Source organism: Podarcis cretensis (genome assembly GCF_951804945.1).
Source record: "Podarcis cretensis genome assembly, chromosome: 12".
Taxonomy (NCBI): domain Eukaryota; kingdom Metazoa; phylum Chordata; class Lepidosauria; order Squamata; family Lacertidae; genus Podarcis; species Podarcis cretensis.
In genome coordinates this window covers 48,994,068-49,019,499 of record NC_137181.1, presented here as the reverse complement: position 1 = coordinate 49,019,499, position 25,432 = coordinate 48,994,068, and the positions used below count along the sequence as shown (strand labels likewise).

The window sequence follows — 25,432 nt, the reverse complement described above, 5'->3', positions numbered from 1 at the left end:
ATTCACACGTGCACGCGCGACACGCGCACCCACACCTCGCGTGCATTTGCTTTGCTGCAGAGCAGCCCACGGCTGCCAAACCCCCCCCCCCCCCGGATCCTGCCAATTCTTTCCCCCTCCCTCGCCCCCGGGGTCTCCAGACTCGCCTCCCTTCAACCTACCAGGGCTGGGGATGAAGCAACACGCCGCCGCCGCCGCTCGCGCCTCCCGGGTCAACCTTCCAGCGCCCAGCCAGACGTTCCATCCGGCCCGCCAGCGGCGGAAGGCAGCTCGCGACGCCCCGGCAAGCGCGCGCCTCTACACCTTCCTCTCCCACCAACGCGCTACATTCACGCTCCCGGGGGCGGGCGGGGGAGGAGAGAGAACCAGGAAGTGAGCAGCGCAGAGGCCACGCCCTCTCCCCATCCGCTTCCTCCTCTTGCCAGAGAGGCCACGCCCTCCCCCATCCGATTCCTCCTCTTCCCAAGAGAGGCCACGCCCTCTCCCCATTCGATTCCTCCTCTTCCCAAGAGAGGCCACGCCCTCTCCCAATCCAATTCTTCCTCTTGCCAGAGAGGCCACGCCCTCCCCCAGTCCGATTCCTCCTCTTGCCAGAGAGGCGGCGTCCCTTCGCTGCCAGGCGTTGTGCGTGTGTCAAACGTTCCGGGCTGCTCCGAGCGCCGCCTTTTTTTTTAGTTCCCGCCCTTCGCCCTCCGCCCAGGGCGGTTCACCGCAGGGGAAAAAGACACAAAATACGGAATAAAAGCAAAAGCCAGCGAGAAACTCACACACACACACACAAGAAACACATTGAAAAGGCCGTAGGAGGTTTAATATCCTGCTGGAAGCCGCCCAGAGTGGCTGGGGAGGCCCAGTCAGATGGGTAGGGTATAAGTATCATTGTATTATTATTATTATTATTATTATTATTATTATTATTTAGCCCAAGGTCTGGTTACAAAGAAAGGTTTTGTTGCTTCATTGTTGTTTGTTAAAAATTTTATACCGCCCTTCACCAGAAGAGCCCAGGGCAGTTCACCATAGAAAAATAACAATGGCAACACAAAATACATAATAAAAATATAAACCAATAATAATAATAATAATCCAATAATAATAATAAACTAATCATCATCCAATAATAAACCTCACAAAACAAAAATAAACCAAACATCATCATCTAATAATACACCGCACAAAACAAAAATAAACCAATAATAATAACGAACTAATAATAAACCACACAAATAAATTTAAAAGGCCACAGAATGCTTAATCAGCTAAAAGACCTGGGAGGAAAAGAGGCGTTGATCATTATTTGTTAAACTGATCACTCAAGAATCCCAGGGCGGTTCAGCACAGGAAAATGACAATACAAAATATTCTGGTTTTCCAACGCTTTTCAGAAGCTGAATGTCCGATGCGGCTGTCAGCTATTGTTTCCGGGGCGCCTGCACCAATTGGAAACTACACCTTAGTTTTTGAACATTTCGGAAGTGAAACAGACTTCCAGAATGGATTAAGTTTGAGAACCAAGGTACCACTGTATTTGGCAATTTTGTTTTTGCTATATATTTTGCATTTTTGAGGCTTTTTTGGTTAATTTGCTTTTCTGACTGTGGAACCCAGTTCAGCTGTTGATGGATAGATTGTATGACTGCGGAAATGGATAAAACAAACAAAGACTATCAACAGTGCAGGTAAGAAATTGTTATTCTATCATCTACAATACTGTCTTATATATTTTATTGTACCGTACATTGATTGTTGCTTTCATTTTATGGATAAACGGTCTCATTAGATAGTAAAATTCATGTTAAATTGAAGTTTTAGAGGTTGTTTTTAAAATCTGGAATGGATTAATCTGTTTTGAATTCCTTTCTATGGGAAAGCATGTCTTGGTTTTGGAACGCTTTGGTATTGGAATGGACTACTGGAACGGATTAAGTCCGAGAACCAAGGTACCTGCTGAGGGCAGGCTGAGGTTTCTTGCCTTTGCCCAGAATCCATTCCCTTGGCTGGCGTAGGATTTCTCGAGAACTGAGCATTAAACTCGCAGTGTTTCTCAAACGTGGGTATCCAGCCATTGTTGGGACTACAACTCCCATCATCCCTAAGGAGCAGGACCAGCGCTGAGGGATGATGGGAATTGTAGTCCTACAACGGCCGAGGCGCTGTAGCCACTGTGAGGCATACACAGGCTCGCCTGCGCTTGCTCGGGGGTAAACACGAGCGAACTGACCGGTCACGAACGTGTGTCCCCCCCCCCAAAAAAAACCGCTCACTTTAAAAAAAGATTATTCCGGGCATCCGCAACGCGCGCGCGCATAAGCCCATCCGCTAGGCGGGAAAGGCACGAGGACGCCTGCGCCTGCGCGGTCAGGAAAGCAGGTGTTGAGGTGGCGCGAAGGAGCGAGGGCGTCATCAGACAGCGCCGGAGAAGTGGGCAGGCAGGGAGTGGCTGCCCTTTTGCTGATGGCGACGACCGGGCGCGCGGCGTTCGGAGGGCGGCGCATGCGCGTGAGGGTGTCCTCGCCATGGCGTCGGTGGTGCTGAGCGAGGCGGAGAAAGTGTACGTCATGCACGGCGTCCAGGTAACTGAGGCGGGGCTGCAGGCCTATCTGGGGCCGGTTATTTTATTTTATTATTATTATTATTATTATTATTATTATTATTATTAGCGTTTATTTCCCACCTGTTTTCTCCATGGGGCTCAAGGGGATGGTTCCTCCCTCTCCTCATTCAATCCCCACAACGACCCTGTGAGGCTGGGCTGCCCTGTATAATGCAGGATTGTCCTAGTTGCTTCTTCTTATTATTATTATTTATTGTATTTATTGCATTTATAGCCCATCTGTTTCTCCACGGGACTCAAGGGGGATGGTTCTTCCCCTCTTCATTCAATTGCTCACGACGACCCTGTGAGGCTGGGCTGCCCTGTATAATACAGGATTGTCCTAGTTGCTTATTATTATTATTATTACCAATAATAATTTTATTTATTGCGTTTATAGCCCACCTGTTTCTTCATAGGGCTCAAGGGGGATGGTTCTTCCCCTCCTCATTCAATTGCGCACGACGACCCTGTGAGGCTGGGCTGCCACCTGCCCTGTACAGGATTGTCCCAGTTACTTATTATTGTTGTTGTTGTTGTTATTAATTATTTTATGTATTGCATTTATTTCCCACCTGTTGCTCCATGGGACTCAAGGGGGATGGTTCCTCCCTCTCCTCATTCAATCCCCACAACGACCCTGTGAGGCTGGGCTGCCCTGTATAATACAGGATTGTCCTAGTTGCTTATTATTATTATTAATAATAATTGTATTTATTGCATTTATAGCCCATCTGTTTCTCCATGGGACTCAAGGGGGATGGTTCTTCCCCTCCTCATTCACTCCCCACAACGAACCTGTGAGGCTCAGCTGCCACCTGCCCTGTACAGGATTGTCCCAGTTACTAATTATTATTAATAATAATTATTATTTTATGTATTGCATATATATCCCACCTGTTTCTCCATGGGGTTCAAGGAGGATGGTTCAATCCCCACAACAACCCTGTGAGGTTGGGCTGCCACCTGCCCTGTATAATACAGGATTGTCCCGTGTTTCAATGAAAAATGCTCTTGTCATTAATATGGGGTGCAGTTTGTTCTGTTATTTCAGATCTTTTTTTCTCTCTCCTCTCCGAATACACATGTCTCCAAGGGTGTGCGAAAGGTTATGTATTTAAGCTTTGGGTAGCAAGGCACAGACAGATTTACAAATTCGTGTTTGTGACAAATTCCAGAGGGGCCATCCTGTTAGGCTGCAATGGATTGTATAGGATGGCTTTGAAGTTGCTTCAGCACCAGCTGAAAAATAATTCAACCACCTCATCCCGTCCTGTATTTTGCCAAAACAAAGATGGGAACTCTACTACTGTGAGCTATGTTAGGCTGAGGTTCAGTGACTGGCTTCCTGGCTAAATGGGGATTTGAACCAAGGTTCTACTCTGACACCTCCCATCATCATAGCCAGTGATCAGGGATGATGGGAGGTGTAGTCCTGCAACATCTGGAGGGCAGCAGGCTGTGCACCTCTGCTCTAACCACTGCACCACACTGCCTTTTGCTTCAGGAGGCTTTGTTTGGTCAGAATCAAGTATACACTTCCGGAGTTAATGCTAAATACATTGCTTTTGGTAAATTTATTGGGCTGTGAAAATTTGTGTCCTGGGCTTTTTAGACTCTTCTACCCATGTACTATCAGTAACCAAAGTTGTGCATTGGTTGCCAGATGTGGATTTTTCTTCCAGCCAGGGTGGATTTGATTCTATGATACTGTATATAATGAGTTGGGGGGGAATGTTTTAAAGTACCTTTACAAAAAAAAAAACATAGTCCTTTTTGTTGGGGATAATTTAGAGGGAAACTCCCAGGTGTCAAAAAAGACTATTTATTTATTTAATTTCTATACTGACCTATACCCGAAGGTCTCAGGGCAGTTCACATAAAATATCAAATACATAAAATCAAAACAAAACCAACAACCCAATACCCCCCCCCAAAAAAAAAGCCAGCATTTTTTAAAAGGGTATAGGATGTAGATCAAGTCAAGCAAAGGCCTGGTTGAAAAGGAATGTTTTTGCCTGTCGCCTAAAGGTGTATAGTGAAGGCACCAGGCAAACTCCCCTGGGTAGTAGCATATTTATGCTACTACTGCAGCCCATGTTTTGTTAGCCCCAAAATGGAAAATGAACGAGGTCCCAACTAAAGAAGAATGGCAACTTAAACTGATGGAATATGCGCAGCTCGCATATTTAACTTATAGAATAAGAGAACAACAAGAACGTACATTCAAAGAAGTTTGGAAAATGTTTACTGAATATATGGGTGAAAATTGTGTTTATTTAAAAATGCTGGTAGCATTAAGATAAATTCAATAGTGTAAATAAGTTTCGATGGCTGTAACAGTGGATTACTGAATGGTTTAGTTCATGTAAAACATGCAGGGATGTACGGTATGCAAAATGAACCACGGAAAGAGAAGAAGGGAAGTCATTGATTTAAGGTTGTTTAACATATTTTGAAATGTACATTAGAAAATTTAATAAAAATTAGAGAGAGGGGGGCATTCACTTATAATCACAAGCTTGTGAATAATATGCATTTGTCTGCTTCGCTCAGCAGCATTTATTTGTGTGACCAATCAATGGCATTAGGTAACACATTGTGATAAATGACTGTTTCAGGAGGATCTTCGGGTGGATGGCCGTGGTTGTGAAGATTACAGATGTACGGAAGTGGAAACAGATGTAGTATCTAATACAAGTGGGTCTGCCAGAGTAAAACTTGTAAGTATGCCTTGCGGGGACTTCTATACATTGCTAATGATATTGTATTTTTCGTTGAACTCACTCTGCACAGTGCTGAAACATAGTTTGGGTCTGCCCTGCCCTAGCTAGAACAGTCTGGTGGCACCTGAAAAAGTAACTCATTTATAGTGGCATACATTTTTGTGGCACAGGAAATGTATTGTTCATTTATAGTGCAGGAGAGAGATGTGTCACATTAACATGTAGAACACAAATAGAAAGGAGAGCCAGATGCAAGACTAATAATTCTGTTATAGTGGCCCATTACTCCCCAGTTCGTACTGAGTTGGCAAAATTGTGTTCTTAAACACCCAGTAGTATTTAAGGAATAGAAGGATGGCATACAGTATGGAAAATGAAAGGTTAGTATGAATGAGAAAAGGACGTTGGCTTAGGGCAGGCTTCCTCAACCTCGGCCCTCCAGATGTTTTTGGCCTACAACTCCCGTGATCCTTAACTAGCAGGACCAGTGGTCAGGGATGCTAATTATAGTCTCAAAACATCTGGAGGGCCGAGGCTGAGGAAGCCTGGCTTAGGGACTGTTTGCTCTTGGAGGAAGCAAGGAAAGAGTTGGCTGAATGGGGTAACTGTGCCCCTGAAGGACCAGGTGCGCAGCCTGGGAGTCATTTTGGACTCACAGCTGTCCATGGAGGCACAGGTCAAATCTGTGTCCAGGGCAGCTGTTTACCAGCTCCATCTGGTACATAGGCTGAGACCCTATCTGCCTGCGGACTGTCTCGCCAGAGTGGTGCATGCTCTGGTTATCTCCCGCTTGGACTACTGCAATGCACTCTACGTGGGGCTACCTTTGAAGGTGACTCAGAAACTACAACTAATCCAGAATGCGGCAGCTAGACTGGTGACTGGGGGCGGCCGCCGAGACCATATAACACCGGTCTTGAAAAACCTACATTGGCTCCCAGTACGTTTCCGAGCACAATTCAAAGTGTTAGTGCTGACCTTTAAAGCCCTAAACGGCCTCGGTCCAGTATACCTGAAGGAGCGTCTCCTCCCTCATCGTTCTGCCCGGACGCTGAGGTCCAGCGCCGAGGGCCTTCTGGCGGTTCCCTCATTGCGAGAAGCAAAGCTACAGGGAACTAGGCAGAGGGCCTTCTCGGTAGTGGCGCCCGCCCTGTGGAACGCCCTTCCAGCAGATGTCAAAGCGATAAACAACTACCTGACATTCAGAAGACATCTTAAGGCAGCCCTGTTCAGGGAAGTTTTTAACGTGTGATATTTTACTGTATTTTTGGTTTCTATGGAAGCCGCCTAGAGTGGCTGGGGAGGCCCAGCCAGATGAGCGGGGTATAAATAATATATTATTATTATTATTATTATTATTATTATTATTATTATTATTAATGCTCAACATAGAAGGAAGCTAAGGGGGTGGGAAGCTCAGTGAGAAGAAGACCCAAAATGTCTTGGAACCAAGCAACAGGAAACCTAAAAGCAAGGGTGAGTGAAGGAAGACAAAATAAGCAGGGATCAAAAGGGAGGGGGTGGAGGAGACAGATTTGCAGGAAAGGGGACTGAAGAAGTAAATTGTCAGAAAAGCGATTGGATTATTATATTGAACAACCAGTACTTTTTTACAGGGTATTCAAGGGTATGCAGTACCTGCACCACTTTTCGTTGTTAAAAAGTGTGGCACTTACTATAACAACTTTATGATGAGTGCCAGCACCTGTTTTTCTAGAAAAAAGCACTGTGAACAACAAATATTCACAATCTTAATCTCACAGTCTACCAGACTCAATGCTGTTTATTAGCAGCGCGTGTCTACAGTAGTCCGCATCAGATTGTGATATTAAGTTGGTTGGCCCTTTCAGTGCTTTGAAGGTGCTTCAAAGGTTTGCCATTGCGTTTTCAAGGCTTTTTGTTTTTTTAAGGAAAAATACTGGGTAGTACTGGCTGACACAGAAAGTAAAGGGAGGTGTGCTGGTAAGATCATAAGACTTGGAAAACATCTGTAGCAGAGTGCTGTTATTTCAACAGGGGCACACAGACATCCTGGTTGGAGTCAAGGCAGAAATGGGAGCACCGAAGCTGGATAGACCAAATGAAGGATACTTGGAATTCTTTGTTGATTGGTTAGTGCAAACTGGGCCACAAAGTGGTCTTCTATATAACTAAATACCAGCAACCTTAAAGGGATGCTAGTTGCAGGACTATATGCTCTGTGTTTGCTTTTTTTCCAGGATTTCAGAATGCCAGATAACAAATCATTAATCTGACTGCCTCTTTGCCTTTTTCTTCCCTATCTTTTGCATTTGGCAGTTCATTTCTTTACTTCCTTCTGCTCATGGCCAGTGTCCCACCCTTTCCCAAAATGGACACACAGCGCCTTCTAGTCCTCACCAGATCTCTGTAGGCCAATCATTTCTGCAAATTCCTTAGACCTGCTGCTGATGGTGTTACCTCATTAGTTTCCTTCACTGTGATGACCTTGCCTTCTTTGCTAGAGTAGTGAACACTGCATTAGTGAACACTGCATTCAGAGTAGTGAACACTGCAGTAGTGAACACTGCATTCAGTTCTCTGCTGCAATTTGCATTTCTCAAGGTGACATTTGTAGCTACAAGATACTGCCCAGAGAGGTACATGCAGTCAAAACATTTTTAATAAGCCCTGGGCAGAGGAGCCAGTGAGATTCAGAGCAGAATTTCCACTACAGATGTGCCACATCCTATAGACCAAGGCTGAAAGGAGTCATATTTTTTCTTTCTTTCTTTTTGCTATGCCAGGTCTAGGCTGGCACAGTAGATGACTCCCATCTCAGGTCCCTTTCTGGAAGCTGGACCAGTAAATCGATGGTTGACCAAACTCTACCCTTGCCCCATCCCAATAACACCACTTTGCAAAGCAAATAATAATAATAATAATTCAGGTATACTGGGCCGAGGCCGTTTAGGGCTTGAAAGGTCATCACCAACACTTTGAATTGTGCTTGGAAAAGTACTGGGAGCCAATGTAGGTCTTTCAGGACCGGTGTTATATGGTTCGGCAGCCACTCCCAGTCAGCAGTCTAGCTACCACATTCTAGATTAGTTGTAGTTTCCAGGTCACCTTCAAAGGTAGCCCCACGTAGAGCGCATTGCAGTAGTCCAAGCAGGAGATAACTAGAACATGCACCACTCTGGCGAGACAGTCTGCGGGCAGGTAGGGTTTTAACCTGCGTACCAGATGGAGCTGGTAGACAGCTGCCCTGGACACAGAATTGACCTGCACCTCCATGGACAGTTGTGAGTCCAAAATGACTCCCAGGCTGCGCACCTGGTCCTTCAGGGGCACAGTTACCCCATTCAGGACCAGGGAGTCCCCCACACTCACCCACGCCGCCCCCCCAAAACAGTACTTCTGTCTTGTCAGGATTCAACCTCAATCTGTTAGCCGCCATCCATCCTCGACCGCCTCCAGACATTCACACAGGACCTTCACCGCATTCACTGACTATTGCCAGCAAGAGCACTATGAGCTGTAGTAGGAACATATGTGCTTTTTGATCTGCACATATAGCTACTGGTATACTGTTAGGGCTGTCATACGTCTGGGATTTCCTGGATATATCTGGGATTTGTCTGTTGGAAATAGCATCTGGGCGGAATTTCCAAAAATCGGTTAAAATGTCCATATTTCCTTTAAAATAGCTCAAAAACTTCATTTTATTTATTTTTTACTGTGCACGCTCAAAGCAACTGTAGAGCCTTCTCTGCTACAATTAGAAATGGTGGGGTTTCAATCTCTGGCACATTATTGGCCTGCCGCTAGGTGGTGCTAATTAAGCGTTTTTGAACACCAGGAGCATTTTGACAATTCCTCCTCTCCATTTTAAAGGGTTCTCAAATCATTAGCTCGTTTTTGAATTGCTGTCCTGGTCCCTCCTGCACTTTCTGAGATAATGTAAGATAAAATTGGGGAGCAGAGTCTTCCACTAGAATTTTTAATCTGTATGTTGATACGCATTGTTGAGATGAGAAACAAGGTTGGCATTCTTGCTTGTGGTTGCATGTTTAAGAGTGACTTCAGGGATCTGTGCCATGGCTCTGTGCCAGGAGAGCGGGCAACCAGTTATGAAGAGCATGGTAAACACATACAAGGTTGATACTAACTTGATTTAGGTCTAATTAATATAATTTTCCTAAATCTTGGGGTACAGGGTGGGATGAAATCGTTTTCTGGATTTCTTAAACCTTCACACATAAAACCTTGACCTAAGATAGACGTGCATGCCCAATTTCTAATAGCTGGCTGACATTTTTGAGAATCCCTACCATTGGCAGAACCTCTAGCAGTGATAGCCAAACTTGGCCCCCCAGCTGTTTTGGGACTACAATTCCCAACATCCCTGACCACTGGTCCTGTTAGCTAGGGATGATGGGAGTTGTAGTCCCAAAACAGCTGGAGGGCCAAGTTTGGCCATCACTGCGCTACAGTATCCTGGAATGTTCATAGTTATTCCAACTGCTCATGATGTGGTTATTGATAAAGAATATGGATAAAGTGCAGCTTCTGTGTGGAAAGTGAAAGGGCAGCGTGAATGGGGGAACAGCTCTGCTTTCAATGAAGTAGGTGGGGCTAGCCTCCCACTCACACACTCAAACAAAACTCACTTCAATCCACCAGAGGCAACCAACCATGCCAATGAAAACTAATGAGTGAAACTACACATGTGACGCTGACACAAAAACCTTGCACATGTACTTTGTAAAAGAATGGAAGTGAACTACTTCCCATCTCCCCACTGCTCTCTCTCCTCACCTGTCTTCTCCCCCAGCCTTATATTGTCTATAGCCGTGGTTCCCAACATGGGGCACATGCCCCACAGAGGGGCAATTTGATTTTTAAGGGGAGCAATTCGAGAATGAGTCATTAACAGTTACTTTAGGCTTCTTCCACGTGAATAGGAGTTCACTTTTTGAATAATAAGAATTACCGTATTTTTCGCCCCATAGGGCGCACCGGCCCATAGGGCGCACCTGGTTTTTTTTTGGGGGGGGGAATAAGGGGGGGAAATTATTTTTTCCCCCCAGGCATGGGGCTGGGGCGGGGGAAGCCCGAACTTCCCCAGCCCCCCGAACAGGCTGCTATCCGCAAGCCTTAGGAGCCCGGCAGGAACTCCCCAGGCTTGCGGATATCTGCCCCAAGCCCGGGGCGCGCTCCGCTGCGCTCCCCAGGTTTTGGGCTGCAGGAACTCCCGCGGGCTCCCCAGGCTTGCAGATATCTTCCCGAAGCCCAGGGCACGTGGCTCAGGGCGCCCCAGGCTTCGGGATGCAGGCAGCTCCCACCGCCAGTCTCCAAACCAGGTCGGGGAACAGCAGGAAGGCGGCGCTCCGCCTCCGCGCTGTCCCCCGAAGCGTTGCTTTCCCCACCGCCAGCCTCCAAACTAGGTCAGGTTTGGAGGCTGTTATCCGCAAACTCCCGCGGAGCTCCCAAGGCTTGCGGATAGCTTCCTGAAGCCTGGAGAGCAAGAGGGGTCGTTGCGCACTGACCCCTCTCGCTCTCCAGGCTTCAGCGAAAGCCTGCATTCACCCCATAGGACACACACACATTTCCCCTTCATTTTTGGAGGGGGAAAAGTGCATCCTATGGGGCGAAAAAAGGGACGCGGGTGACGCTGTGGGTAAAACCTCAGCGCCTAGGACTTGCCGATCACATGGTCTGCGGTTCGAATCCCCGCGACGGGGTGCGCTCCCGTCTTTCGGTCCCAGCGCCTGCCAACCTAGCAGTTCGAAAGCACCTCCGGGTGCAAGTAGATAAATAGGGATCGCTTACCAGCGGGAAAGTAAACAGCGTTCTGTGTGTTGCGCTGGCTCGCCAGATGCAGCTTGTCACGCTGGCCACGTGACCCGGAAGTGTCTGCGGACAGCGCTGGCTCCCAGCCTTTAGAGTGAGATGAGCGCACAACCCTAGAGTCTGGCAAGACTCGCCCGAACAGGCAGGGGTACCTTTACCTTTACCTATGGGGCGAAAAATACGGTATATGTCATGGGGGGGTGCAATCAGGATTCTAGAGATGCTTAGGTGGGGCATGGCCAAAAAAAGGTTGGGAACCACTGGTCTATAGCATTAATGTCTCACGTTGAATAAAACTGACAATCTTTAATAAAAACATTTTTTAAAAAACTAAAAGGGGCTAGTAGGCTAGCCTGACCTATTTGTACCTGCCACTTGGCAATGACAACTCTTGTGGGAGACTTGACTACAGTCGTACCTTGGTTCTCAAACAGAATCCGTTCAGGAAGTCCGTTCGACTTCTGAAAACGTTAGAAAACCAAGGCACGGCTTCCGATTGGCTGCAGGAGCGTCCTGCACTCATTCGGAAGCCGTGCCAGACATTTGGCTTCCAAAAAAAAGTTTGCAAACCGGAACACTCACTTCCGAGTTTGCAACATTCGGGAGCCAAAACGTTTGAGTCACAAGGCTCTCGAAAACTAAGATACAACTGTATCTGGCTTTTAATTATTGTGATTTGGAGAGGAAGGCTGATCCATCCTGCTCTCTTGCACCAAGCCTCTGCATCCTGCTTTTATGCATATACAGAGCAGGATTGTGCCTATATAGTTTTTTAAAACAAATTCTATTGTGGGTTGGGGGGGGGGTAAGTGTAAGTCTATAATGGGGACGCTTCTGTCTATTTAGCACAAGGTGATATGGACAGAAGCAGCAACAGACACAGAGTAGCGTATTACTTAGCTTTCTAATTGGAATGTTATCCTGCAATAAAGTTCTAAAACGCTGAAGTTCAAAGAGGCAACCTCAAGGTGTTGCTATGAGAACTGTGAATCTGCCCTTTAATTAAACATAACTTAAAACTCTCCCTCAGTGAGCTAGAGATGACTGTGTGATTTGATATTCATATAAATTGGCTATTGAAACTTTGCCACAATTTAAAAATCAAGTGTGCTTGGAGGCTAAATTGCATAGTGCAGGTAAATTAGATAGTTGTCGCAGTTGTTTTTTATATAAGCTGCTTCTCCTTAGGAAACCTTTAAGAATCCTTTGTAAGTGTACCATTAAGAAATCTTCCATTTCTGACTAATTGCTTGTGGCCTGACTCAAAAAGAATCAATGTGAGAGAAATGCTTTGCGAAGATCCTACCTATTTTCTGTATTATGGAAAATAGTACCCTGTACCTGCCATTCAGCTATATATGCCAGCATTTATCAAACTTGGGTCTCCAGCTATTGTTAGACCAGTGGCCAGAGATGATGGGAGTTGTAGTCTGACAACAGCTGGAGACCCAAGTTTGAGAAACACACATGCTATAGGAAAGCGGACAAGATAAATGCCTAAGGGCCCGCTTTAATGGGAGCACTGAGAGTTATATGCTGCCCTCCCAACAGTAGGGGCGCTGTTGCTTACAATCGAAGCAGGACAGTGGTGAAGCAATGGCTGCACACATCGCTTCTCGGCCTTTTGGCTAAGATGAAGTGTAGGGGCTGCACAGCAAACAGGATCAGTGTAATGGATCCACCAGTGTACCCACATAGTCCCAGCTTGCTTCTGCCCTGCCCCACATTCTCCTGGTAGCAGTGATGCTGCTGTGAGGAGGTTGCCTCCCTATCCCTTCCACACCAGCTTCTTCTGCCCTTAAAGGTTTGCCATGATTGGTGCTTCCACGTCGTAGTGATGTATGGAAGTGAGAGCTGGACCATCAAGAAGGCTGATCACCAAAGAATTGATGCTTTTGAATTATGGTGCTGGAGGAGACTCTTGAGAGTCCCATGGACTGCAAGAAGATCAAAACTATCTATTCTGAAGGAAATCAGCCCCGAGTGCTCACTGGAAAGACAGCTTGCGGACGGCTGCACAAAGCCTTCACCCCGCTGCCCTGCTGAGGCTACAAAGGCTGTTCCCAAGCCAGAACAGCGAGACGAAGCACTGCGGAGTGCTCCGTTTCGCTGTTCTAGCTTGGGGATGGCTGCGCAAAGCCTCCGCGGGGCAGCGGGGTGAGGGTACCCCGCAACCCTGCGGGGGCTTTGCGCAGCCATCCCAAAGGGTGTGCCTTCAGCGGGGTGACTATCCCTGAAGCCTTTGGAGCACAGGGGGAACTTGCGCTGCGCTCCAAAGGCTTTGGGTTCCTTTTGCTGAAGTCGGGAGAGCAAGACTCTCCTGGCTTCAGCGAAAGGAACCCGAAGCCTTTGGAGCGCAGCACAAGTTCCCCCTGTGCTCCAAAGGCTTCAGGGATCTTTGAGGCTGGCGGTGGGGGAAAGCAGCGCTTCCCCCCACCGCCAGCCCCACAAGCTTGGGAGGTAGCGGCAAAGCTGCGTGCAGCCTTTGCGCTGCTCCCCGACCTGGTCTTTGGGACTGACGGTGGGGGAAAGCAGCGCTTCCCCCCGCCAGCCCCAAAGAGCAGGTCGAAAGGAACCTGAAGCCTCCGGAGCCCAGCGGGAACTCCTACCGTACTCCAGAGGCTTCGGGTTGCCTTCACTGAAGCCTGGAGAGCGAGAGGGGTCAGTGCGCACTGACCCCTCTCACTCGCCAGGCTTCCAAGGTAGCCGCCTGAAGCCTCCAGAGTGCAGCGGGTACTCCTGCTGCACTCCCGAGGCTTTGGGTGAATGCACCTTGAACACACCTTGTTTTAGAGGGGGAGAACAAGAAAAAAAAATTTTCCCCTGTTCTCCCCCTCCTATGGTCCGGTGCGTCCTATAGAGCGAAAAATACGATAAAACTTTTACTAATACCCTTAATGAAGACTGCTATGGTTGTTTCCCCAGAGGCACTCAAACCCTCCTTCATAGAGGGTTGGTGCAGTGTCTCTCCTGCTGCAATGGCTTGTGACTCTCTTGTTTTGTTTTGTTTTGTTTTTTGTTAAATTTGTATACGGCCCTTCATCTAAAGATTTCAGGGTGGTTTGTGGCATAAAAACACAAGATAAAAACACAAAATACATAACAAAAACAAGAACGAAACAATAACCCAATAACTCTTCCTGACTTAGAACTCAAAATGATGCCAAGCACTGGTTAGGGGCTGTTGACTTGTCTCCCTACAGAGAGGAGAAAAAGGAGCTGGTCCTTGCAACCACTTCTACCTGTTGTGGACCTGAGAGCTTCTCAATCCAGATAGGAGATGGGAGGAAATAGGATGGGCAGCATTGAAAGCTGTAGGCTTCTAGTATGCTGCACAGTGTCTTCTGCTGGAATAGCTTCTAATTAGGCTGATTTTTGCCTTGCATATTTGAAATTGTGTGTGCATTTTTTAAAAGATTAGAGCCCATCACAACTGATGCTTGTTGAAGGCAATGAGACTTTTTCAGTAGAGAAATACCCAGGACAGGAGGGGCCAATTAAAAATATGCCAGTCTTCCTGTCAAGTTATCTGTTCTCTCCCCCTGTCATGTTTAACAGGCTATATTGTTAGCCATGCAACTTTCTTTTCTTATTCTTAACCTGAAGAAAGCAATTGTTCTTAATTTCCATCAAACCACAGTAGTTAGACTGTAACAAAGAACTGGAGCTGAGATACCAAACTATATTGTTGCCTGTTTCAGGTAATCTATAGCTCTCTCTGTCCCCTTTATTATTTTGGTTTATTAAATCTTATTCCTAAGGAAAGGGCAGGATTTAATGTCCTGTGCTGAGCCGTAGATCCCTGAAAGGTGAAAACTGCTTTGATTTTTTATTTCTTCCTTTCAGCTCAGCTAATGCCACTCCCGAATTTGAGGGCCGCGGCGGAGAGGAGCTGGGCACTGAAATAGCAAATACCCTCTACAGAATTTTTAACAACGAGAGCAGCATTGACTTGAAGTTGCTTTGCATTGCTCCCCGAGAGCACTGCTGGGTTCTTTACGTCGATGTCCTGGTAAGTAAAACAAACTTCAGCTGAATCGAAACTAGATATTCAGAGATTTCCTCGGGCCGTTGACGGGTTGAATTCTGATGAGATTGTTTCTGTCTCAAAGTCAGGGCAGATAGTTTAAACGCCATCACAACCCTGAACCTCAATGTCAGCCTTTGCTCATTCAGGACTGTATCTTGATTTAAAAAGTCAAGATAAGAACAAGCCTATCTGACACAATCAGATTATCACTAGTAGGTCCTAAGATTGATATAACTGAATGGGCTATTCATGTAAAACACACTTCTTCTTTGAACATTTCAGTTACTGGAGTGTGGTGGAAACTTGTTTGATGCCATCTCTGTTGCAGTGAAGGCAGCACTGTTTAATACCAGGTAAGGCACACGTAATTTTCTAAAAGAAACTTGCGGAGGAAAATGGAAAGGTCTCTATTGCAGCCAAAACAATGTGTTCTGGCGCCATAACAAGTTAACAAATTTATTATGGTATAAGCTTTTGCGGACTAGGGTCCACTTCATCAGACACGTCAAGTGTAATCCTCAATCGTATTTATATATGCATATTGTGTGTGTGTGTTTGTGTAATCTGTGAGATTGTTGTTGTTTAGTCGTTTAGTTGTGTCCGACTCTTTGTGACCCCATGGACCAGAGCACGCCAGGCACTCCTGTCTTCCACTGCCTCCCGCAGTTTGGTCAAACTCATGCTGGTAGCTTCAAGAACACTGTCCAACCATCTCGTCCTCTGTCGTCCCCTTCTCCTTGTGCCCTCCATCTTTCCCAACATCAGGATCTTTTCCAGGGAGTCTTCTCTTCTCATGAGGTGGCCAAAGTATTGGAGCCTCAGCTTCAGGATCTGTCCTTCCAGTGAGCACTCACGGCTGATTTCCCTAAGAATGGAGAGGTTTGATCTTCTTGCAGTCCATGGGACTCTCAAGAGTCTCCTCCAGCACCATAATTCAAAAGCATCAATTCTTTGGCGATCAGCCTTTTTTATGGTCCAGCTCTCACTTCCATACATCACTACTGGGAAAACCATAGCTTTAACTATACAGACCTTTGTTGGCAAGGTGATGTCTCTGCTTTTTAATCGGTGAGATTAGAAGGACATAAAGTGCAAAAACTACAGACAGTGGCAAATAGAGACAATCACAAATGCTGTTACATTGTCACTGCTGCTGTTACAGGTCACTTTGCATATTTTTCATCCGTCCAGTTCTAATGAAATCTCACTGTCTGTGATTTTTTGCATGCCACTCATCTCTGAATTCACTACTTGCAGCAAACCACCCCCGCTTCTTCGAAGTGGACTCTCGTCCAAGAAAGCTTATGCCATAATTAAATGTGTTAATCTTTAAGACAGGCATAGGCAAACTCCGGCCCTCCAGATGTTTTGGAACTACAATTCCCATCATCCCTAGCTAACAGGACCAGTGGTCAGGGATGATGGGAATTGTAGTCTCAAAACATCTGGAGGGCTGGCGTTTGCCTATGCCTGCTTTAGGATGTCACAAGCCATTTGGTGTACCTGCTGAAAATGGGTATAGACACTCCTATCCGCTGAGGCTACCTGGGACTCAATGGACTAAGATGGTTCCACAAACACCTCAAACCTACGCACCTGCTCCTTCAACAAGAGTGCAGCCTCGTTAAGGACAGGTAGTTTTTCCAACTCCTGGATACGTCAATCGCCCACGCATAGCACTTCCGTCTTGTTTGGATTGTCTCTAGTTTGTTTTTAACTCACCCTTTACAACCTCCCAATGCTAGTTTTTTTGTCTGTTTGTTTTTTGAAAATAATTTATATTTGATTTTACAACTTAAAATTTACAACAAAATCAATTACAAAGACATATAAAGGGATTTCTTTGAATCTCGAGACTTACCCCCCCCTCCATGGGTCGTAATTTCACCGCTTGCAACTGCACATCCACATTTTTGTCCATCTAGTTTATCCGTAGTCTTTGTTACCTTACAACTGAGATTAAAATCCTGCCAATGTTTCCATTTGCTTACAATAGTCTCTTAAATAAATTATAAATTTCCCCCCAAAGTTCTTGTCCTCTTGGTTCCTGAGCTTTCCAGTTAGTTTTGCCATTTCAGCATACTCCATCAACTTGGTTTGCCATTCTTCCCTGGTCGGGACTGTTTCTTCTTTCCACCTCTTGGCTAATAACATCCGTGATTCCGTTGTCGCATACATAAATAGTCTTTTCCGAGCCTTTGGAATCTAGGTACCTATAATTCCTAATAAAAAAGCTTCTGGTTTTTTAAACAAACATTATTTTGAACATGTTTTTTCATTTCATTATATATCATCTCCCCAAAGGTTTTTGGGACGCAGATGGCGCTGTGTGTTAAACCACAGAGCCTAGGACTTGCCAATCAGAAGGTCGGCGGTTCGAATCCCCACGCCGGGGTGAGCTCCCGTTTCTCGGTCCTGCTCCCGCCAACCTAGCAGCTCAAAAGCGCGTCGAAGTGCAAGTAGATAAATAGGTACCGCTCCAGCGGGAAGGTAAATGGCTTTTCCGTGTACTGCTCTGGTTCGCCAGAAGCGGCTTAGTCATGCTGGCCACATGACCCGGAAGCTGTACGCTGGGTCCCTCGGCCAATAAAGCAAGATGAACGCCGCAATCCCAGAGTCGGCCACGACTGGACCTAATGGTCAGTCAGGGGTCCCTTTACCTTTTAAAAGGTTTTTATTACCTTGCACGACCACCATATACTCCCAACGCTAGTTCAGGACTTGGTACCAGTGGAACCGAGAGATAGAACTGTGCGTCATTGCCATCCTGGTGACTTCAGGTCCTGGAGACTGCTCTCAGCAGCTTTGTATAGATGTTGAATAACATGCATGACCAAGTTGAACCCTGCAAGAGAGCTCCCACAGGGCTGAGCAAAAGTCACCCAATTTGAAACAGTCCAGAGCCAATATTGTGGTGGTAGCTTCAGGGTAGATATCCCCCAACGCCGCAACAGAGACCCTGTTCCCATCCCACATCTTTGCACCACTTCCTGTTGGTCAGTTGGATAGGATACAACAGGTTCAACTTAGATATAAAATGTACTCTTGGTTGCGCAGACACATGGCTGTGGTAGATCCAGACAAGCAGGAAACATGCCTATAACCAGAATTAATCTCTAGTCATTTCAGGTACATTTGAGTGAATAAATTTGAAAGGGCTGGGAGGGATGGCAGGGGCTGGAGTAGGGCTGGGCGATAGCTGGTTTTCACCATCACAATATCACACCAGCGAAACAGTGCGATATATTGATATATCACGATGTCTTAAATAAGGATGGAGAGGCGAACACTAGGGCTGGGTATTAGCTGGTTTTCAACATCGTGATACACCAATACATCACGATGTCTGAAATAAGGATGGAGTTATGTAGAGGCATTGGCTGGCATCATGGTTTTTCCTGCATCCTGATTTTTTGTCGGCGCCTTCTCTTGAGATGCACTGTCCCCTGCAGGAGGCAGGGGAGAATGGAACCAGCAGAGATAACAGGGGCTGCAGGAATCAAGAGAAGCATTGGCTGGCTTCACGGTTTTTCCCATATTGTGATTTGTGCATCACACACACACACACACACACACACCATGATTCACGATATGTTGCCAGGCCAAAAAAGTATGAAACCAGTATCAATATATGGACTTCAAACTGGCTTTTGATGATATATCAATATATAAATAATTGCCCAGCCCAAGGAAGGGGGTAGGGGGAATTCTCCAGTGTTCCTCACGGCTTAGGACCCTCGTACCTACGGGACCGCCTCTCTTGGTATGCCCCACGGAGAGCCTCAAGGTCCATAAATAGCAACACCCTAGAGGTCCCAGGCCGTAAGGAAGTTAGATTAGCCTCAGCCAGAGCCAGGGCCTTTTCAACACTGGCTCCGGCCTGGTGGAACGCTCTGCCTCATGAGACCAGGGCCCTGCAGGATCTGATTTCTTTCCGCAGGGCCTGTAAGACAGAGTTGTTCCACCTGGCCTTTGGCTTGGAGCCAATTTGATTTCCTCCTCCTCTTTCTTTCTTTTTTCCTTTCTCCTCCTGTGATGAGGCTGCATTTTAATATTTTAATGTTTCAATATTTTAATGTTGTATTTTAATCTTGTTTTTAAGTTGTATTCATTCAACTTGTTTTTATTACTGCTTGTTAGCCACCCTGAGCCCGGCCTTGGCTAGGGACGGGGTATAAATAAAAATTATTATTATCATCATCATCATCATCATCATCCTTTAGTGTTTGTTTGTCTGTCTGTCTGATTGATTGATTTATATACTTCGTCATAAGATCTCAGGGCTGCTGTAACTCCATCAGGCTTCCTAACTTTGCCAAACAGCCTAGTTGAAAACATCTTGCCTTGTTTTTTGTTTCTCATTATATTATATAAAACCTACATAACACTTTGGCACAGCTGCTTTGAAAAGCAGTCCAAAACACTTCTCGGCTGTTTATTTTAAATGACCTCAGCTTTAGAATGGAATGAACCATATTATGCTGGGAATGTGCCTTTTCTTTTTTACAGATGGGAAGCTGCTCTAAATCATTTAGATACAGCTTCCATTTTTTAAAAGTTCAGATAAGGAAAAGAACACACACACCCTGCGATTTTGTGGAAAACCTCCCTATTTGGAAAATGAATTGGGTCTCTTCCTATTTTTATTGTTTAAACTGCTTACTGACCAACGACAACAAAGATAATTGCCATTTCTGCACTAACTACAATCACAATATATCCTTTTAAAATGATAAATATGGTGTGGTTTCCCCCCTCAATGTTGCCAGGTTAAAAAGCTGTACCTCTTAGAAAGAGGCTCCATTACTGAGCTATATCTCTTCTGCAAACTAATGTTCTCTTAATGGTTTTGGTGTTGGGTGAGATGCTCTTCTGGAGTATGAAAGCTAATAGGATCTATCTTTGGAAACTAATCTCAGCATATGAATAGGAATTGGAATGATTCCCTGTGGCAATATCTTAATTTGACATCACCTTCTGCTTTCTTTAGAATACCCAAAGTACGCGTTTTGGAGGATGAAGGTGGACGGGAAATTGAACTTTCTGATGATCCTTTTGACTGTATTCGACTTAATGTAGATAATGTACCTTGTATTGTCACACTAAGCAAAGTAAGTCACTGACAATTCTGAGCTTATCTCCTATGGGCTTGTTTTGATAGAAAAGTTCTAATACAGAAGGTGGACCTGCCATTTTTATTGTGGACACTGCCATGGAAACCATCAGATTAATTCACTATTTCTTTCTAGGTTCTTGAGTTTCCAGTATGGGAGAGATTAGGTATTTTGTTTGTGTGTATGTGTGGTGGTATTTTTTATTATTATTATTATTATTATTATTATTATTATTATTATTATTATTAATTATACTTTCTCTGCTTAGAAATGGAACTCTGTCCATTAACACCTTTAACAACGTGGTTGACTATTCTATAGCAGTGATTTGAGAAGCCATTTTGACATGTATGGAAAAAGGGTTTGCGGTTTGAAAACGTTAGGCTTACAGAAAACAGTTGCTTTCGAGGGCTTCTCTTCATCTTGGCTTGGTCTTTTGGTGAATTAATTGTATGAGAATTCTGGATTCAAATGCTGCGGTTCTAGAATTCCTTCCCCGTGTTATTTCTCAGTATTGTTCTAACTTTCCTCCCTCAGATTTGCACAAAACCAGAAAGTTGCACAAGCAAACCACATATAAAATTTGTAAACCAGATATATTGGGCAGCGATCTGAAAAGGCTGTGCTAGGCAGTGGTTTTTTTCAGGGGGTACTCAAAGCTACGCAGTACTGGCACTTCTTTTTGTTGTTGTTAAAAAGTGTTGCTTAACTTCATAGTGAGTACTGGCACCTATTTTTTTAGGGAAAAAAGCACTGGTGCAAATACATTTTCAGTTGCTTTCATTTCTTTTCCAGGATTCTAGTAAGGTTGTGTGAAGAACTTAGCCTTTTATATTTCTTTTTTTCTTTTTACCCATTGGATTTGCACAAAAAACACGCACAAGCAAATTTGCAATCACCTGCCTGTGTTTTCGCACACTTCTCAGGTGGGGATTTAAAAAACAAACAAACCACAAAGGTGCATGTGCAGCTCTTTGCACACTTTGTACTTTATTGGTGTAATAGAATCAACAGATTAGAAGGAAGGAATAAACACAAAAGGGAGTGCCTAGAGATATGAACAGGAAAGGCTAGAGTTGCTCTGCATATACAAATTCAATTACGCGAGGGTGTAGATTACTCTGGTCTAATTTGAATGAGGGGGATGGGGAATAGATTAACAGCTAAATAATGCTGACAAACCCTATGTTTACTTGGAAGTAAGTCCCACTTTGTTCACCTGCCTTACTCGCAGAGAACTGTACAGATGCTTCAGGTTACAGACTCTGCTAACCCAGAAATAGTACCTTGGGTTAAGAACTTTGCTTCAGGATGAGAACAGAAATCATGCGGCGGCGCAGAATGCCCCATTAGCAAAAGTGGTACCTCAGGTGAAGAACAGTTTCAGGTTATGAATGGACCTCCAGAACGAATTAAAGTTTTTAACCTGAGGTACCACTGTATAGTCAAACCTCGGTTGTCGAACGTAATCCGTTCCAGAAGACTGTTCGACAACCGAGGATCAAAGGGTGTCGGCAAAGTAAATGGAGAGAAAAGTGAGGGGGGACTCCCTGGAAGCTATTCGGCTTCCGAAAAATGTTAAAAAACTGGAGCATTTACTTACGGGTTTTTGGCGTTTGGGAGCTGAAACGTTCCAAAACGGAGCCTTTCGGAAACCGAGGTCTGACTACAGGATTGCAGCTTACGTTTTTTTGCCGTTGCTTTTCCAGATCGGCTATAGGCATGTAGTGGATGCCACACTTCAGGAGGAAGCGTGTTCTCTGGCTAGCCTCCTCATTTCTGTGACCAGTCGAGGTGTCCTAACCTGCATGAAGAAAGTGGGAAGGGGGAGTCTTGATCCAGAAAGCATATTTGAGATGATGGAGGTAAGATGTGGTCATGTTGTTGTAAATTAAGCCGTAGTGGGATTTTTGAGCCCGTTAATAAGTACAGTGGTGCCTTGGTTCTCAAACTTAATCCCTTCCGGGAGTCTGTTCCAAAAACCAAAGCGTTCCAAAACCAAGGTGCACTTTCCCATAGAAAGTAATGCAAAATGGATTAATCCATTCCCAAGTTTTAAAAACAGCAATTTAACACGAATTTTACTATCTAACGAGACCATGGATCCTTAAAGTGAAAGCAATAAACAATGTACTACAGTCACACAATCAATCAATCAATCGATAACTGAACTGGGTTCCACACAGTCACAAAAACAAAACAGAAAAGCCACAAAAATGAAAAATAAATAGCAAAATCAGATGGACTTCAGCGTAACACTCAAAATGGAAGTGTGGCACTCAAAATGGAAGCTTAACACTCAGAACGGAGCATATTCGACTTCCAAAAAAGGTTCACAAACTGGAACACTTATTTCAGGGTTTGCAGCGTTCAAGTTCCAAGTTGTTCAAGTACCAAGGCATTTGAGAACCAAGGTACCACTATGCTGCATAAAGGTTGAGCTATCAACCTATTTTGGTTTTAAAAATCTAACTTCTCCAAATATCTCAAAAGACAGCTGAAAGACAGTTTATATCAATCAAAAGCATTTAGTTATTACAGTTAACAAACAAGGATTCCTGTTTTAAAAATGATGTTTATATCAATATTTTTATATATTGTGTTGCATACTCATCTGAAATGGTGATCAGAGTCTTTTCATAGGAAATGGAATGAATATTTTTGCCGGGGCAAGCAAGATGTAAAGGAAAATGCTGGAGAACATGTTTTCTAACAGTTTCATAACTCCTTAGCATTCTTAAATGCACTAACATATTGACACTGAGTTGAATTGGGTGTATTTATAGTACACATTGTTTGTCTATAGTTTTCAACTCTATATCATACTTATTGTAGTCATGTCTTTGTTCCATTACTTTTATGTCTATGGCTTACACTCCCTCCCTCTAAAGATATTCAAGAGATTCAAAAGGTTAAATTCTTTTATTTCCACTCCAAGACATACAGCTTGTTTTTCCTCCATGACCTGTAGCAGTATTTTCTGCATCTTCCCTATAATCTTTGCAGGTATCAAGAAAGCTAAAATGCTGTTAGAACATTTTTTGCTTCCAGTGGGAGGCTAGAGTATTTCATGCTAACCCTTCTGATTTACTACTGTTGTCGAGATCTGCAGGGGGAGAGAGATAATGTTAGCATCAGAGCTTCTTCTGGTCTGAAAGGCTAGACGCTAAGGTCTAGGGGGAATGTGCAAGTCTATAACTCAAAACTCCAAGCAGTAGAGTTAGCAAGTAGAACTTTTCATCAGCTAGACAGAGATCTCCAACTTTTTTTGGGGGGGGGTCTGGGGACATACCATATTTTTCTCTCTATAAGACACACCAGACCATAAGACGCACCTAGTTTTTGTAGGAGGAAAACAAGAAAAAAAATATTCTGAATCTCAGAAGCCAGAACAGCAAGAGGGATCGCTGTTCAGTGAAAGCAGCAATCCCTCTTGCTGTTCTGGCTTCTGGGATAGCTGCGCAGCCTGCATTCGCTCCATAAGACGCACACACATTTCCCCTTAGTTGAGTGAAAAAGTGAGTCTTATAGAGCAAAAATACGGTATTTGGAAATCTGAGAAGTTGTCCTGGGCACCACAAAATACCCACTTCACAGTAGAAAAAACTGGTGATGCTCAGATCCACCAAACCCCAAATCTACACCCGCCCACACCAAAACAAATAGAAAGTAGAGAAAAAGCAGAGAGGTAGGTATTAACTTTTAAAGAAAAACGTTTCCAGAAAAGAAGGAAGCTTCTCTGTGGATTCTTCTTTTTTTTTACAATTAAGTTCTCCTGCCACACATTGGTTTTTGTCTTTGCATTTCAGACTGGAAAGAGGGTGGGCAAGTTGTTGCATACCTCTTTGCAATCTGCCTTGGATAAAGAAGAAAGTCTTGGACCAACACGGAAAAAAGTTGGGTTCCTGGGATGAGCCTCATTGTTGCATTGAACATCTGTCAAGGACTGGGTTTGTTAGTTAGTTGTTCAGATTTGATTTTTTTTTTACAAAGTTGGCTATATATTTGTTAAATAAAGGTGGTTTCCTCTCATACACTTGTCATTTCAGCTCTTTTTTCAATGGGCGTTGGTGGCAAAATTAAAAGATTTGATCAACACTGGGGCTGAGTGGTATGTCGCTATATCGTCCAAAACCAGTTTGAAGTCTACATTGTGGTACCGGTTTCATAATTTTTGACCTGGCAATATATCGTGACTCGTGTGTGTGTGTGTGCGCGCGCGCGCTATGCAGAAATCACAATGTGGGGGGAAATGTGAAGCTGGCCAGTGCTTCTCTCACTTCCTGCAGCCCCTGTTAACTCTGCCAGCTCAATTCTCCTCTGCCTCATGCAGGTGGCCACAAATCACGAAAGCAGGCACCGGAAAAATCACGATGCAGGAAAAACCATGAAGCCAGCCAGTGTCTCTGCGTAGCTCCATCCTTATTTCGGATATTGTGATACGTTGGCATATTGCAATGATTATCTGGCGCGGAAAACCAGATATTGCTCAGCCCTAATCTACGCCTTAATAGAAATGTAAAAGCAAGCAATGGATTGTAAAATGGTTGCATAGCTGTCAACCTTCCCTTTTTTTGCGGGAAATTCCCTTGTTCCAGCGCTGCTTCCCGCTGCTATCCCGGATTGTTAGATATCCCGTAGACTGTCCCCGGGACAGGTGAGGCTGCTGATCCCTTATTTTCAAATCTGAAAGTTGACAGCTATGTGGTTGTATTCACTTACCCCAGGGGCGAGAGGAAACTTTTTCCAGGGGTTGCTTTCTGTATTCACAGGGCCAAATGCTGGCAGCGGGAAGGACCAGAAACAAAAGGGGGCAAAGCAATTAATGCTTCTTTACCTGTTAATAATAATAATAACAACAATAACAATTTATTATTTATACCTTGCCCATCTGGCTTGGTTTCCCCAGCCACTCTGGGCGGCTTCCAACAGAATATTAAAATACAATAATCTATGAAATATTAAAAGCTTCCCTAAACAGGGCTGCCTTCAGATGTCTTCTAAAAGTCTGGTAGTTGTTTTTCTCTTTGACATCTGGTGGGAGGGCGTTCCACAGGGAGGGCGCCACTACCGAGAAGGCCCTCTGCCTGGCTCCCTGTAACTTGGCTTCTCGCAGCGAGGGAACCGCCAGAAGGCCCTCGGCGCTGAACTTCAA

General features: G+C 44.8%; 2 protein-coding genes and 1 long non-coding RNA gene across 5 annotated transcripts in view; 1 reads left to right on the top strand and 2 right to left on the bottom strand.

Moving 5' to 3' along the window:
• ZDHHC3 (zDHHC palmitoyltransferase 3) overlaps positions 1–360 on the bottom strand; it is a 47,854-nt gene extending 47,494 nt beyond the window's left edge. For 2 of the 3 annotated variants that reach the window (XM_079947420.1, XM_079947419.1), the window contains exon 1: positions 162–360. The gene's annotated coding sequence lies outside the window, so the exon portion shown is untranslated. The remainder of the gene's footprint in view (positions 1–161) is intronic. The other variant, XM_079947422.1, reaches the window with a different exon arrangement.
• A 2,054-nt stretch (positions 361–2,414) lies between these two features.
• EXOSC7 (exosome component 7) lies at positions 2,415–24,309 on the top strand. The gene is made up of 8 exons (XM_079947430.1): positions 2,415–2,573; positions 5,215–5,316; positions 7,336–7,430; positions 14,980–15,145; positions 15,446–15,516; positions 20,154–20,274; positions 21,987–22,142; positions 24,087–24,309. The coding sequence occupies exons 1-8, from the start codon at positions 2,517–2,519 to the stop codon at positions 24,189–24,191; spliced, it is 873 nt and encodes a 290-aa protein (XP_079803556.1). The 5' UTR covers positions 2,415–2,516; the 3' UTR covers positions 24,192–24,309.
• LOC307199569 overlaps positions 7,438–25,432 on the bottom strand; it is a 111,549-nt gene continuing 93,554 nt past the window's right edge. The window contains exons 2-3 of the long non-coding RNA XR_013832069.1: positions 8,810–9,777; positions 7,438–7,633 (exon numbers count right to left, since the gene is read on the bottom strand). This is a non-coding gene — a long non-coding RNA (uncharacterized lncRNA). The remainder of the gene's footprint in view (positions 7,634–8,809; positions 9,778–25,432) is intronic.

What these genes read in the sequence shown, in the direction of transcription:
- EXOSC7 (XM_079947430.1), top strand. Translation starts at nt 2,517, where the DNA reads ATGGCGTCGGTGGTGCTGAGCGAGGCGGAGAAAGTGTACGTCATGCAC. An exon ending in TTGGAATTCTTTGTTGATTG is followed by an intron (nt 7,431 to 14,979) that starts GTTAGTGCAAAC and finishes TCTTCCTTTCAG; the next exon opens with CTCAGCTAATGCCACTCCCG. An exon ending in GTATTGTCACACTAAGCAAA is followed by an intron (nt 20,275 to 21,986) that starts GTAAGTCACTGA and finishes TTGCTTTTCCAG; the next exon opens with ATCGGCTATAGGCATGTAGT.